Here is a 13,684-nt window from a genome sequence, read left to right as displayed (position 1 = left end):
GCACTTCCCCAAGTCACCCAACCAAAGTACAAGTCCTATCATAGTTCTTTCTAACCCTCTTACGGAGACAGTCCATGCTTCCCCATGGTGTATGTTCTCTCCGTCACTGTAACCAGTAACAAACCCCTTTGTTTCACAACAGGTGTGTCTGGTGGCTTTTGGCTAAAGGACGTTGACCTGAATAAATGGGGTTATGTGTTTAATGTGTTTGGCACATACCTGGCACAAATGAGCACTGAATAAACGTTTGATATTAGTAATAGTGAGACATTATTAAGGATGACTTCAGCCCATTTGTCTCTCTCAAAAATGTTCAGTTCTCTCAAAGATGCCTGAAAAGTGTCTCCACCACAAAGCCATTTTGTGGTAAAAATGTAGATTTGGAAGGAACTTTAGAAATCATCTAGTGTTCTTCAAACTCCAGGGAGCATTAAGAATCACCTGTGCTTATTAAAAATGCTAAATGCCAGGCTCTACCCTCTTCTGAGACGCTGCATCATTAGATCTGGAAAGGACTCTAGGAATCTGTATTTTTAACTGGCAGCAGCAGGTTGTTCTTGACCAAACTTTGAAAAACACTACTCTGATTTATTCCTTCTTCTTTTCTTTTCCATTCTTTTCCTTGTGTGTGTGTGTGTGGGGTGTGTGTGTGTGTGTGTGTATGTGTGTGTGTGTAGCTGATTTACAGTGTTAGTTTCAGGTGTAGCGATTCAGTTATACATATATTTATATCTATTCTTTTTCAGATGCTTTTCCCTTATGGGTTATTGAGTATAGTCCCCTGTGCTATATATGAGGTCCTTGTTGTTTACTATTTTATGTATAGTAATGTGTATATGTTAATCCCAAACTCCTAATTTATCTCCCGCCCCTCCGCCCTGCCATCCATCTTTACTTTTGTATTCTCACTAACTGGAAAAATGAACTGGCCCGTAAAGTTTACTCAATAAATGTCTGGGGGATATGAACGTTATTCCCTCGTCTGAAATTCATCGTTGTAATAGTCCACGGGACCTCTTTCAAAGGCTCAGCACAACAGGCCTACACACTCGCATCAAAGTTCAGCATTTGCAACTTTCAATGTGTAGGATGACATAAGCACCCTGCATCTGATCTATTTAATGGGCATTTATAATAGGCGAGATGAGTAAGCAAAAGAGAGAAAACAGAACTGTGCTGCCCCCTAAGCCCTCTGCTCCTTCGTAATTCTAATTGTATGTCTCCTGAGATGCCAAGTTACTGTGACAACAGCAGTGTCCAATTCCGGAGTTTTGCTAGTGTCTGAGGTCCAATCAACTGTCCACCTTCCTACCCACATGCTTGCTTCCTAGTATTGATAATTAACGTAGCATTTGTATCATATATGAGCTTGGTTAAATGAGAAGAGGTCATTTGGTTGGCGGCCATGTAGACCAATCTCTCCCAAACAAGGAGACTGGGTAAGGACCTGGAGGTCACCATCATAGCACCAGCCTCTGGTTCTGTTTCTCGGCTTGTCTTTCTCGGCCGTTCATTAACTGACGTGAAGACAGGAAGCAATCACTGACCCACCTCTGCTTAACTCCTATGGCATTCCTCTTGGAACAAATGAATTTTCATGTTAAAAATGTGAAAAATTTCAACATCAAAATTCTTTTCTGCCCTTTGGCCTCCCCTCTCCCCCCCGCATTGTGTATCTGCATTATACATCAACCAGACCTCCCCCATCATCAAGAATGCCTGCTCAACCATAAACAGCAACATTCTCCTAGCACCAAAAAGGCAACTCCTTAAAAGATAACATTCCCTCTTTTTGGTTTTCCATTTTAAATATTTATTTATTTTTGGTTGTGTTGGGTTTTCCTTGCTGTGTGCAGGCTTTCTCTAGTTGTGGCGAGAGGTGTCTACTCTTTGTTACAGTGTGCGGGCTTCTCATCGCTGTGGCCTCTCTTGTTGTGGAGCACGGGCTCTAGGTGTGCGGGCTTCAGTAGTTGTGGCTTGTGGGCTTCAGTAGTTGTGGCTCGAGGGCTCTAGAGCGTACGCTCAGTAGTTGTGGCACACAGGCTTATTTACTCTGCGCCATGTGGGATCTTCCCAGACCAGGGCTCGAACCTGTGTCCGCTGCATTGGCAGGTGGATTCTTAACCACTGTGCCACCAGAGAAGTCCAACACTCCTTCTAGAGCTTGTAAAGGGTCACGTGACCCACCATGATGGTGCTTAAATCTGGATTATGTAAACTGTCAATAATACGTCATTTAATGTACATCCCTCTGTCTCAGAAAACTTATATATACACTGTGTCTTGACTTCTAACAGGCAGAACAGTTCTCAGAGCTTCCTGAGGTGCTCTTCCCAGGTTATAATCCTCAAATTTGGCTCGAATAAAATTTTCAATTCTTTCTTAAATTGACTGATTAATTTTTCATCAACAAGAACAATATATCTCAGGACTTCCCTGGTGGTCCAATGGCTAAGACCCCACGCTCCCAATGATGGGGGCCAGAGCTTGATCCGTCGTCGGGGAACTAGATCCCACATGCATGTTGCAACTAAGAGTTCGCATGCTGCTACAAAGAAGTCTGCATGCTGCAACAAACATCCCACGTGCTGTAACTATGACCCCGCACAACCCAAAATAAATAAACAAAAATAAAATAAATATTTTAAGAAAACAAAACAAAAACAATACGCCTTCTTGTTTAAGCAACAGGTGGTTGTGCTTGTCAGTTTTGTTTTAACAAACCCACAAAGAAGAAAATTTGAACTCCAAATGTCCAGAGGGAATGGAATAAGACACCTGCTTACATCAGGACCTACCCCTTGAAAATGGGGAAGGGAAACTGGAGAGGGAACCCATAGCGAGGAGAACATTTTGAGGGTGTAGCTCAATAGAGTGGGGTCTTGACACTTTTGTGGAATAGCTGCTACTTCAGTTTCTGTGCTTGGTGGAACTTTTGTAAGGTTAGTCCAGAAGACACTGTGGATTCAAAGGGAGAAAAGAGGAAAAAAAGGGAAGAAAAAGCTTTAAAATCTGGACTTATAACAAGCTAGGATATATAGGAAATACTAACGTGTGTAGGGTATGTAGGCTGATACCAGGGTTATCGAATTGTTGGTTCATCTTCATGGGGAGAAGGTTAGTGGGATCCTGTAGGGTATCCCTTCTCTGCTTTCAGCTCAGACACTCATCTCTTCAAGGTCCCAGTGTTTAGAGAGAGGATAGAGAGAAGGAGGAAGGGTAGATTAGGAGATAGTTTGGGCATAATGTCTTCCCCCGGCAACTCCCCACTGTTGACCTTTTCTTTAAGTTGGGATTAGAGGGTAGATAGCATTCTCTTTGCCTGTGCCCCAGGAAGGGAAGCAACTTGCAAACTTGATCAGTGAGATCCAGGGTCTCTAGTTTTATGTGCCTTCAGTTCAGGTGTTTCACATGATTTCCATGTCTGATGCCTGTGATTTTATGCCTACTAGGCAAATAATGTAAAACTTGGCACTCCAAGAAGCTTTTGGCTTTCTCATTCATGTTTGCTGTATTATTATTGGCAAACAGAGGATGCTGGCTAATGTCTCCAGGAAGCCAACACTAGTTTTGGGAGTTTAAAGGTTAAAGAACTGAGATTTAGGAACAATTAATATCAAATAATACAAGAATCTATTTTCCAGGGAAGGAGCCTTTATAAAGAGCCTTACCACGTGCCCCAGTTTGCCTGGAACGGTCCTGCTTCATGCCTCTTGCTCCAGTGTAATCCTTAATAGAACACACTCACTCTCAAAAATGACTCAGGATAAGCAACACATTATATGCTTGTCCTGGTAATAAGCCACTTGGGTGGTGAATATGGAGCCCTTGATGTGTGAGATGGAAGGAGACTCTACAGAGAATGAACAAACATGTGGGTACATCTAAGGACAGAGAAGAGAGGAGCAAGGAAGGGAAAGACCAGGCCGCCCAGCAGCAGGTTGGAGCTTGCAGACTAGAGCAGGGTCATCCAATATTAAACTTGATATTGTTGTGCTATTGTGATCTAAACTTGCATCTCTCCCCGCACAACCTCTGTAACAAAGCTGGCTGCACACATTAATGCTTTATGTGAGAAATGGTTCAGGAGTTCAAGGAAAAGGCACTATGTCTCCACTTTGGGTCAGTGTGGATCCACTCAATGACAAGGCAGGAGTTCAGAGTGGAGAGTAACTGGGAAAAGCATAAACAACTCGTCTCCGCATAAACAACTGGTCTCCTCTCCAGAATTCCAAGAAACATTGGGTATATGTGTGTTGGAAGAAGTGGGTACTAAGTCTCCCACCTGCTGTGAGATGAGCTTTGAGCCATTTATTAGAATCTCAAAGGATAGGGTACTTCAGATGAATTTTGACCTGAAGCTGTCAGCTTCACTGGGGAACTTTACAAGAAACAGTCCTAAGAACCATATGTAATTATCGCAGGATGTTATTGAGGACGTTGTTTACTCAGTATCTTCTTTACTAGGACCCACAAGAAAATTTTCTTTTAGGTTTCAGTACTGGGAATGGTTAGGCTAGTCTTGAAAAATTAATTTATTTGTCTTATGGACTCTGTCAGTCATGGAACTGATCATGTTTCCTTCTATGTCTTGGCTGCTGGATCCAAATCTGGTTCTAACTTCAGCCACCAAAGTGCCTTTATAGCACCCAGTTTGGGCTCAAACTTCACTCCTGGCTCCACCACTCTCTCTCTCTCTCTCTCTCTCGTTTTTCTTCTGACCCAATTTTTTCATTCACCTGTTTTTAATTTCTTTAATTTATTATGTTGTAATTTTTTATTAGTGACTTTAATCTATGTTTATTTAAAAAAGAAAACAACTGAATCAAACAAGCAAACTTCTCCAGAAAATTTTAATGCCCTTTTTTTGATTTAGTATTATTTTTCTTTATTATTATTTTTATTTTGGCTGCATTGGGTCTTCATTGCTGCACGCGGGCTTTCCCTAGTTGTGGCCAGCAGTGGCTACTTCTCATTGTGGTGCCCAGGATTCTCATTGCGGTGGCTTCTCTTGTTGCAGAGCACGTTCTCTAGGCGCATGGGCTTCAGTAGTTGCAGCACACAGGCTCAGTAGTTGCATGATGCGAGCCCTAGAGCGTGCAAGTTTCAGTACTTGTGGCATGCGGGCTCTAGAGCTCAGGCTCAATAATTGTGGTGCACAGGTTTAGTTACTCCGTGGCACGTGTGATCTTCTCAGCCCAGGGATTGAACCCTTATCCCCTGCATTGGCAGGAGGATTCTTCACCACTGCACCACCAGGGAAGTCCCTTATTTTTCATATATGGTCACGGTACTTTACTCCTATTAAAATGATGGGAGGCAGGGACTTCCCTGACATTCTAGGAGTTAAGACACCATGCTGCCACTGCAGGGGGTGTGGTTTCGATCCTTGGTAGGGGAACTAAGGCCCACATGCAGCGTGGCCAGAAAAAAAAAAAAAAATGATAGGAGGCAGAGTTTTCCTATGTGCATATGGTTTTTCGTAAAAATCCTGAAAATTTTGTACAAAGCACATACAGCAAAGAGACAGTGAATTCTATTGGAAAATCTCATGGAGGTGTGAGGTATTGGAAATGGGAGAAAAGGGATGGAGGCTGTTAGAAGGATAAGGAGTGCAGTAGGTGAGAGGACCAGTTCATTTATTTGTTTGTTTATGGAGCTAAAGTAAGAGTGTAGATGAGAATGGCTTTCCTTATCAATTAAGACTTGGACTATATAGGGAAGATGGTGGGGATAACCTGGAGGGGTAACTTGAGGTGTTTCAATAAGTACTTGTTTATTATTGTAACTTTATTTATGTAACTTGTTTATTATTGTAACTTGTAAGATTAACCACAGATGGGTTGAGCCCAGTTGAACTGAACTTTGAGCCCACGTGGCCTAGCCTTTAAAAGAATGCTGGCAATAATATCCTCTACTTACTTCCCCTTATAAGAGGTTGTTCCCCATCTTGAAAGCATATGTTATCATGTCTGGTCAAGTGCCATTATTGCTTTTGAAGGCCTAATAGATTAAAAGAAAGGCAGGACTCTGTTAGTGCCAGAAACACAAGCTAAATCTTTTATTAGATTCTAAAGGAGAAAAGTAGAGAATGAAAATACTTCAGTAAAAATCTGTCACCCGTCTTAGAGAACCAGCCTTGGCATTCATCGCCCCCCAGTCAAGATATCTCCTGTACTCCCCTGGCCTCAGGAGGTACTGCCTTCCCCTGTAGTTGGGCAGCTCGTAAAGGACCCAGGAGCCCTCCAGCACATTGAGGGAGTGGATCTCATTGAGGTGGAAGCGGTCCTGAAGAGACAGACAATCATCTGTGATCTCTGACATTTGTCCTCTGAAGTCATCTCTCTCATAGATTCTCATTCTGAAAGTGCCGGAGTGCTAGGTGGCAGACAGAGAAGAAAAAGTAAGTGAACACAAATAGAGAGAAATTAAAGTTCCCTTAGTCCAAGTCTGCTTTCACCACAACCGTGTCGCAGAGTTAAGGAGCCTTCCTGGTCCCCAACGCCCACCCGTGAATCTCACGGTGGATGGGCTAAGCTAGGAACAGAACTTAGCAGCTCTTCAACTGCTATGCACCAGTCTCTGTCCTTGGGAATTTAGGTTTGTCTAAAATAAAATTGATCATTTTAGTGCTTCTTATTAGAGAACTTCCCTCTCAAAGGAGAAAAGTGAGCATCATTGGAAAGTGAAGCCTCATTTGATATATTCCCCTTGTTATAAAGGAATCAACGTTTAGCTATTTTCTGTAGGACTAATGTTCTGGTTTTCATGCATACTATGGATTATTAAGCCCTTGCAAAAAAGTAAGATGACACATCTTCCCTACCTCCGTTTTCATAACTTCATTTTCAGTTCAAATTTCCACCTATGTGACTCTTAAGCTTCCTTTCTGGCCTCCTACCCTTCACTTCCTCATTCCCTCAGCAGCAGGAATGGTCTTCTTGCAGCTCTGTTTGGATGACACCATATCTCATGCTCCCGCACTTCTACACATTCTTCTAAGAACTCTGCCATCACTCTCTAGGAAAGACTGAATCTCAAACTGTAGTTTTGGATGTGGCCTTTCCTCTAATTTCTACCTCTAGGTGAGCTAATAGGTACTACCTACAAAATCAGAATAGAAGCCAGGGTGCCTGTCTTCTCTAGGAGGATAATCAATTAGAAAAGTAAGCCAAAGCAAGCAAAAGTATTTTTATCAATTAAACAGAACCAGATTGTATTTATAAGTTGTGATATATTGGATTTCTGCGTTGATATGGCTTGCAATGACCACTTTAAGAAATTATATGTTGGGAGTGGGAGTTTAGGGTTAGCAGAGGCAAACTGTTATATATAGGATGGATAAACAACAAGGTCCTACTGTACAGACCAGAGAACCATATTCAGTGTCTGGTGAAAAACCATAATGGAAAAGAATATTAAAAAAAGAATGTCTGTATGTATGACTGAATCACTTTGCTGTACAGCAGACATTAACAGAACATTGTAACTCAACTATACTTCAATACAAAAAAAGGAAATTATATCTCGAACAGATAACTTCAGTCTCTTCTATGTTCTGCTTTTTGTTAATGAGTCTTTTCATTTTTGATTCCATTTAAAACATGAAAAACTGGGAATATGTGATTTTTAAAAAAACACCAGATTTCATGAAGAATGGCTTGCTATCTGGGACACCCTTCTAGAATGGACTGCATGCACTGGGCTCACTCCCCCTTTCTGCTCTCCAGTTGGAACCGTTGGTTGAAGGATGACAGTTTTTAATGGCTTAGATTTCCAAAGAGAGGAAGGCAAAGACAGAGCCACACTCACAGTGGGGATGAGGCGGCAGGAGCGGACGGAGTCGTTGAAGCCCATCCACTGCTGGTAGTCGGGGTAGTCGCCGCGCCGCAGGAAGTACTGGTGGCCCTGGTAGTTGGGGCGCTCATAGAGCATCCAGCAGCCGCTGTCCACCCGGATGGAGTTGCAGCGGCTGACGTAGGGCTGCAGGTTGGGGCAGTCGCTGCTGCACTCGTAGCAGCGGCCCTGGAAGCCCCGGTCCTCGTAGAAGGTTATCTGCAAAATGGAAGATGTGGAAGCATGAAGCGATTTGCAGCCCCGCTGAAGATGCCGCGACCCGGCAAAGGTTGAGCATCAGGTACCCAGCACTTACCTTTCCCATTCTGGAGAGAGGAAGCAGGAGGTGTTCGCTGGATGTTGTGTGCGACTAGGGGGAGGGCCGCTGTATAAATAGCAGCCCTGACTGCTGCCTCCGCAGGAAATCACACAAAAGGAGCCCATTTCGGTGAGTAAGGGGATTTGCAAGCTCTCCGCCCTCCCTCCCCCTGGTCACTGCGGTTAGCTGAATGTTTACTCTTATTCTTTCTGGTAGGTTCGGGTTGTTCTAATTCACAAAAGCTGTTGTTGCCACCAAAATGAAAAGTCTTTAACGTAGAAGGATGAGCGGAATTCTATCCCCATGCTTTTATTTTATAGCCTAGTCTGCTTAATTGACTCCTTAAAGGTAATTAAACTAAACCATGTGTTCTGCTCAGGGACTGGTGTTTAAAAACAAAACAGAACAAAAATACTTCTTGAAAACCAGAATTTAAATAATAAGAAATCTTAAGGAAGAGGGAATCAAGTAATCTGTGAAAATGCTTTGAAAAGCATAAAGCGTAATTCAAATTCAAGATTCTGTGATTGAAAGCAGATTGTTGTGGCCTTCCTTTCTCACATCTCCCTTGGAGCCTACATCCTTCCTTCTGCTGGCGGCTGCCCAGAGACTTGCTCGCTCTTTGGGGTCCCTGGCCTCCTTCAAATGTCCTAAGATCTATCTTTTCTCTTCACCCTGATAAACTCTTGTTCACTTGGTAAGGGTGATTTGAGTTAGTGTAAGGAGTAATGTAGAAACCCTCAAGGTACAACACCCTCTACTTCCTCAGACTTTTGAGATGCTAGACAGCACCAGACAACAGGGTATCTTTTTTTTTTTTTTTTTTTTTTTTTTTTGCGGTGTGCGGGCCTCTCACTGTTGTGGCCTCTCCCGTTGCAGAGCACAGGCTCCGGACGCGCAGGCTCAGTGGCCATGGCTCACGGGCCTAGCCGCTCCGCGGCATGTGGGATCTTCCCAGACCGGGGCACGAACCCGTGTCCCCTGCATCGGCAGGCGGACTCTCAACCACTGCGCCACCAGGGAAGCCCCAACAGGGTATCTTGATAGTATGGATTTCACAGTGTGATATGGGGACCTCTAAGGTCCCCAAGACACTTTCAAGGGGTTCATATGGTCAGAACAGTTTTCATAACAATACCAAGATGTTATTTGCCCTTTTCACTCTTATTCCTTCACAAGTGTACAGTGGAGTTTTTCCAGAGGCTATATGACATTAAAGAGATTTGGTAAAATGTAAAGCAATTCCAGTCTTTTCATTGTTTTTGCTCTGGAAAGTATGGTTATTATTCATAAAATATGTTATTTATGTTAACATGTAATAGGTTTACTAAGGCTCTTCCTATAAAAAGGGGAACCCACAGTGAGTAGGAGTCCCTCTATTGGAATAGAACCAACACAGTATCCAGCAGATACCCAGGCCCTGACATGACCCTCCATGGGACGATAAAGAATATAGGTGGCTACAGGCTGGCCCCAGTCTATTTCATAGCCTATGTCATGTGACATTGTAGAATTCATCCTGACCTCTTGCAAAACTGGTGGCAGCACTAACAGAGCCCTGAGGCAAACAATTATATTAACACATTTTAGGGATCAAATAAAATACTAGAAATAGAGCAGGCCGTCCCTCGGTATCCGTGGGATTGCTTCCAGAACTCCTGTGGATACCAAAATCTGCAGATGCTCAAGTCCCTTATACAAAATGGAGTAGTATTTGCATATAACCTACACAATCTTCCCATATACTTTAAATCATCTCTAGATTACTTATAATACCTACTACAATGTAAATGCTGTGTAAGTAGTTGTGAATACAGTGTAAATGATATGTAAATAGTTGCCACCCTCTAGGTGGTCACAAAGCACTGAGCTGATCTCCCTGTGCTACGCGGCTGCTTCCCACAAGCTATGTATTTTACATTTGGTAGTGTGTATATGTCCATGCCACTCTCTCACTTCGTCCCAGCTTACCCTTCCCCCTCCCCGTGTCCTCAAGTCATTCTCTATGTCTGCGTCTTTATTCCCGTCCTGCTCCTAGGTTCTTCAGAACCTTTTTTTTTTTTTCCAGATTCCATATATATGTGTTAGCATACGTATTTGTTTTTCTCCTTCTGACTTACTTCACTCTTTACGACAGACTCTAGGTCCATCCACCTCACTACAAATAACTCAATTTCGTTTCTTTTTATGGCTGAGTAATATTCCATTGTATATATGTGCCACATCTTCTTTATCCATTCATCCAATGATGGACACTTAGGTTGTTTCCATCTCTGGGCTATTGTAAATAGAGCTGCAATGAACATTGTGGTACATGACTCTTTTGGAATTATGGTTTTCTCAGGGTATGTACCCAGTAGTGGGATTGCTGGGTCGTATGGTAGTTCTATGTTTAGTTTTTTAAGGAACCTCCATACTGTTCTCCAGATTGGCTGTATCAATTTACATTCTCACCAACAGTGCAAGAGGGTTCCCTTTTCTCTACACCCTCTCCAACATTTACTGTTTGTAGATATTTTTTTTTTTTTTTTGCTGTACGTGGGCCTCTCACTGTTGTGGCCTCTCCCATTGCGGAGCACAGACCCCGGACGCGCAGGCTCAGCGGCCATGGCTCACGGGCCCAGCCGCTCCGCGGCATGTGGGATCTTCCCGTACCGGGGCATGAACCCGTGTCCCCTGCATCGGCAGGCGGACTCTCAACCACTGCGCCACCAGGGAAGCCCTGTTTGTAGATATTTTGATGATGGCCATTTTGACCGGTGTGAGGTGATACCTCATTGTAGTTTTGATTTGCATTTCTCTAATGATTAGTGATGTTGAGCATTCTTTCATGTGTTTGTTGGCAATCTGTGTATCTTCTTCGGAGAAATGTCGATTTAGGTCTTCTGCCCATTTTTGGACTGGGTTGTTTGTTTTTTTGATATTGAGGTGCATGAGCTGCTTGTATACTTTGGAGTTAATCCTTTGTCAGTTGCTTCATTTGCAAATATTTTCTCCCATTCTGAGGGTTGCCTTTTCGTCTTGTTTGTGGTTTCCTTTGCTGTGCAAAAGCTTTGAAGTTTCATTAGGTCCCATTTGTTTATTTTTGGTTTTATTTCCATTTCTCTAGGAGGTGGGTCAAAAAGGATCTTGCTGTGATTTATGTCATAGAGTGTTCTGCCTATGTTTTCCTCTAAGAGTTTGATAGTGTCTGGCCTTACATTTAGGTCTGTAATCCATTTTGAGTTTATTTTTTGTGTATGGTGTTAGGGAGTGTTCTAATTTCATTCGTTTATATGTAGCTGTCCAGTTTTCCCAGCCTGGTTTAGTGTCTTCAACAAGGTAATAACCTTAAGGGTAAGGGCCATGTCACACTTCTCTATCCCCCATGATTATTTACTAATTAATTATATGGATAGAGTCCTGGAAACAAGAAAAACAGTTAAGCAAGTGATGCCCATTTTATTGCAAATGATTCTGATTTTATTTTGGAGAACAATAACTCACCCACATGAGGTCACCTATGTGGATGTTCAGAGACACAGCCATCATTCTCTCCCACTCAGTCCTCTACCACGTCCCCTGGTTCTGATAGCCTCCACTCCTGTCTGGTCCTTGGTGACCTGGGAAAACTTGAAGGGAGGTAAAAATGGCCCAGAAATTGGGCAGGCTGGTGTAGGCTGGCAGCAGGGAGGCCTTCCTGAGGGGAGGGGAGGTGTTAGAGCACCACTAGAGCTCTCCCGTGAAGGTCTCAGAACTTACCTTTAACTGCTAAAGGAGAGATGGCCTGAGAAAGAGAACAAAAATGAAAGAAAAGGTGATGAGCAACATTTTTGTGAAGAAAAATAATGAAATCCCCAGTCACTTCCTTGCATTTTAGAAGATGGATGGGTCAATGGAATAAGACATTGGGTCCCGGTTGCTGCAAGACATGCTTTGTTCTGTCTCTTTGTAGTATCAGCCAACACCCCAGTCTAAAATATGTGGGAGATTAAGGGACTGAGCCAATGAGCCTTTTAGCACAAATATTTGAATACCAAGTTTAAAGTTACATACAAGTTTTTTCTTTTTCCTTTAAAAAGAAGTGCAAAACTTGTTTTAAAAAAGACAGGTCTCATTTAAATTTTAAAAAATTAAAAAAAAATTAAAAACCATTTAAAGTTCTTTAGGAACTCATGGTTAAACAAACTCGTATATCAAAATACATAGACTTGCATGTCAAAATATTTGAATGGATCTGATATAACCCTGGTTTCTTCCAAAAACAAAATAGTTCATTTAAGAGCCATTAAGGGACTTCCCTGGTGGTCCATTGGTAAAGAATCCGCCTTACAGTGCAGGGGACGTGGGTTTGATCCCTGGTCAGGGAACTAAGATCCCACCTGCCGCGGGGCAACAAAGCCCACGTGCCACAACTACTGAGCTTGTGTGCCTCAACTAGAGAGCTCATGTGCCACAGCTACAGAGCCCATGTGCCCTGGAGCCTGTGTGCCACAACTAGAGAGAGAAAAACCCACAACTAGAGAGAAGCCCGCGTGCTGCAACGAACAGCTCTCTCGCCTCAACTAAGACCCAACAGAGCCAAAAATAAATAAATCTTTAAAAAAAAAAAAGAGCCATTAAAGTTACCTGGGGCCTGTTAGAAGGCTCTGTGGAAATAGTTCATTACCCTCCCTGCCTCCCTTCCCCCATGCCAATGTTTTAGTTTGTCAGCTGGGTTTTCCTGAAGCGTTTGCAGACTTCTTTCTCTGGTAACCACTTATGTGTCTCCCAGATGAAACCTCTTGAGTTCATCAGCACATCATTGACATGACCCTGCTGAAGGAAGCCACATCTGCTCTCACTTAAGTAGGTAGGATTGAACCTGTAGCAAACTTTACAGCACTCACTTGGCTCATGATGATGGAAATAATAATAGTTAATAATGACAGCCTACTGTATGAAGAGTGTTTAGTGTGTTCTAGACATTGTACCAGGAATCTTATATAGAGTACGTCATGTAGCTAACACAGCACAATTATTATCAGTACTTCCCCAAATATTTGAGAGATCCAGGGCAAGAGCATAAATAGAGGCCCCCTCTACCACCCCATGGACCGCCCTCCTCACTTCTCACTCCCTCACATGTCCAAGCTCCACCCCCGCATCCTGACCATGCCCCCAAACAGCTGCCCTTTGAGTACCAGTGTCCTTGGGTGGGTGAGTGAAGACTCTCTCTTAGATTTTGGAAGCAAGGGTGTAAATGGAGGAAATTCTGGAGCTCCAGGTATAAGGAGTGTGGTCTAGAAGACGTGTGGGCATGTCCCTGTTGTTCCACACATTCCTGTCCTGTGGGGAAGATTGTATCTGGAGGAGGCCAGAGGAGGCTCTCTGAACACCCATTCCAAGCCAGGGTCCCCAGCTGACCAAGTCTAATCACGTACTGATCACTATGAGAAACAAATTCAAAAAGGTACACACAGCTAGTAAGTAGAGGCACTGGGAACTGAACTCAGGTCTGTCAGCCTTGAAGGCCTTAACTGATTGTTTCTGCATATAACAATGACTTGT

The 13,684-nt window shown here is 43.1% G+C and overlaps 1 protein-coding gene across 3 annotated transcripts; it reads right to left on the bottom strand.

Moving 5' to 3' along the window:
- Positions 1–6,102: 6,102 nt before the first annotated feature.
- Positions 6,103–8,161, bottom strand: LOC101335456 (gamma-crystallin B). 3 transcript variants are annotated; one of them, XM_033860394.1, is made up of 4 exons: positions 8,153–8,161; positions 7,807–8,055; positions 6,866–6,873; positions 6,103–6,361 (listed from the first exon to the last, which is right to left on the bottom strand). In XM_033860394.1, exons 1-4 carry the CDS (start codon positions 8,159–8,161, stop codon positions 6,103–6,105), a joined length of 525 nt encoding a protein of 174 aa, XP_033716285.1. The 3 variants fall into 3 exon arrangements, with proteins under 3 accessions (XP_033716285.1, XP_033716283.1, XP_033716284.1); XM_033860392.1 differs by lacking the exon at positions 6,866–6,873 and having other exon boundaries at positions 6,103–6,378; XM_033860393.1 differs by lacking the exon at positions 6,866–6,873 and having other exon boundaries at positions 6,103–6,378; positions 7,813–8,055.
- Between the last annotated feature and the right edge of the window lie 5,523 nt (positions 8,162–13,684).

Source organism: Tursiops truncatus, chromosome 7 (genome assembly GCF_011762595.2).
Source record: "Tursiops truncatus isolate mTurTru1 chromosome 7, mTurTru1.mat.Y, whole genome shotgun sequence".
Taxonomy (NCBI): Eukaryota; Metazoa; Chordata; class Mammalia; order Artiodactyla; family Delphinidae; genus Tursiops; species Tursiops truncatus.
The sequence above is the reverse complement of the archived record's forward strand: the minus strand, read 5'-3'. Positions and strand labels throughout refer to the sequence as shown.

Bases quoted from the DNA above. Each gene is read 5' to 3' on its own strand.
- LOC101335456 (XM_033860392.1), bottom strand. The intron at 6,379-7,806 runs GTGGCTCTGTCT...TCTGCCACCTAG, and splicing joins GCCTCATCCCCACTGTGAGT to CACTCCGGCACTTTCAGAAT.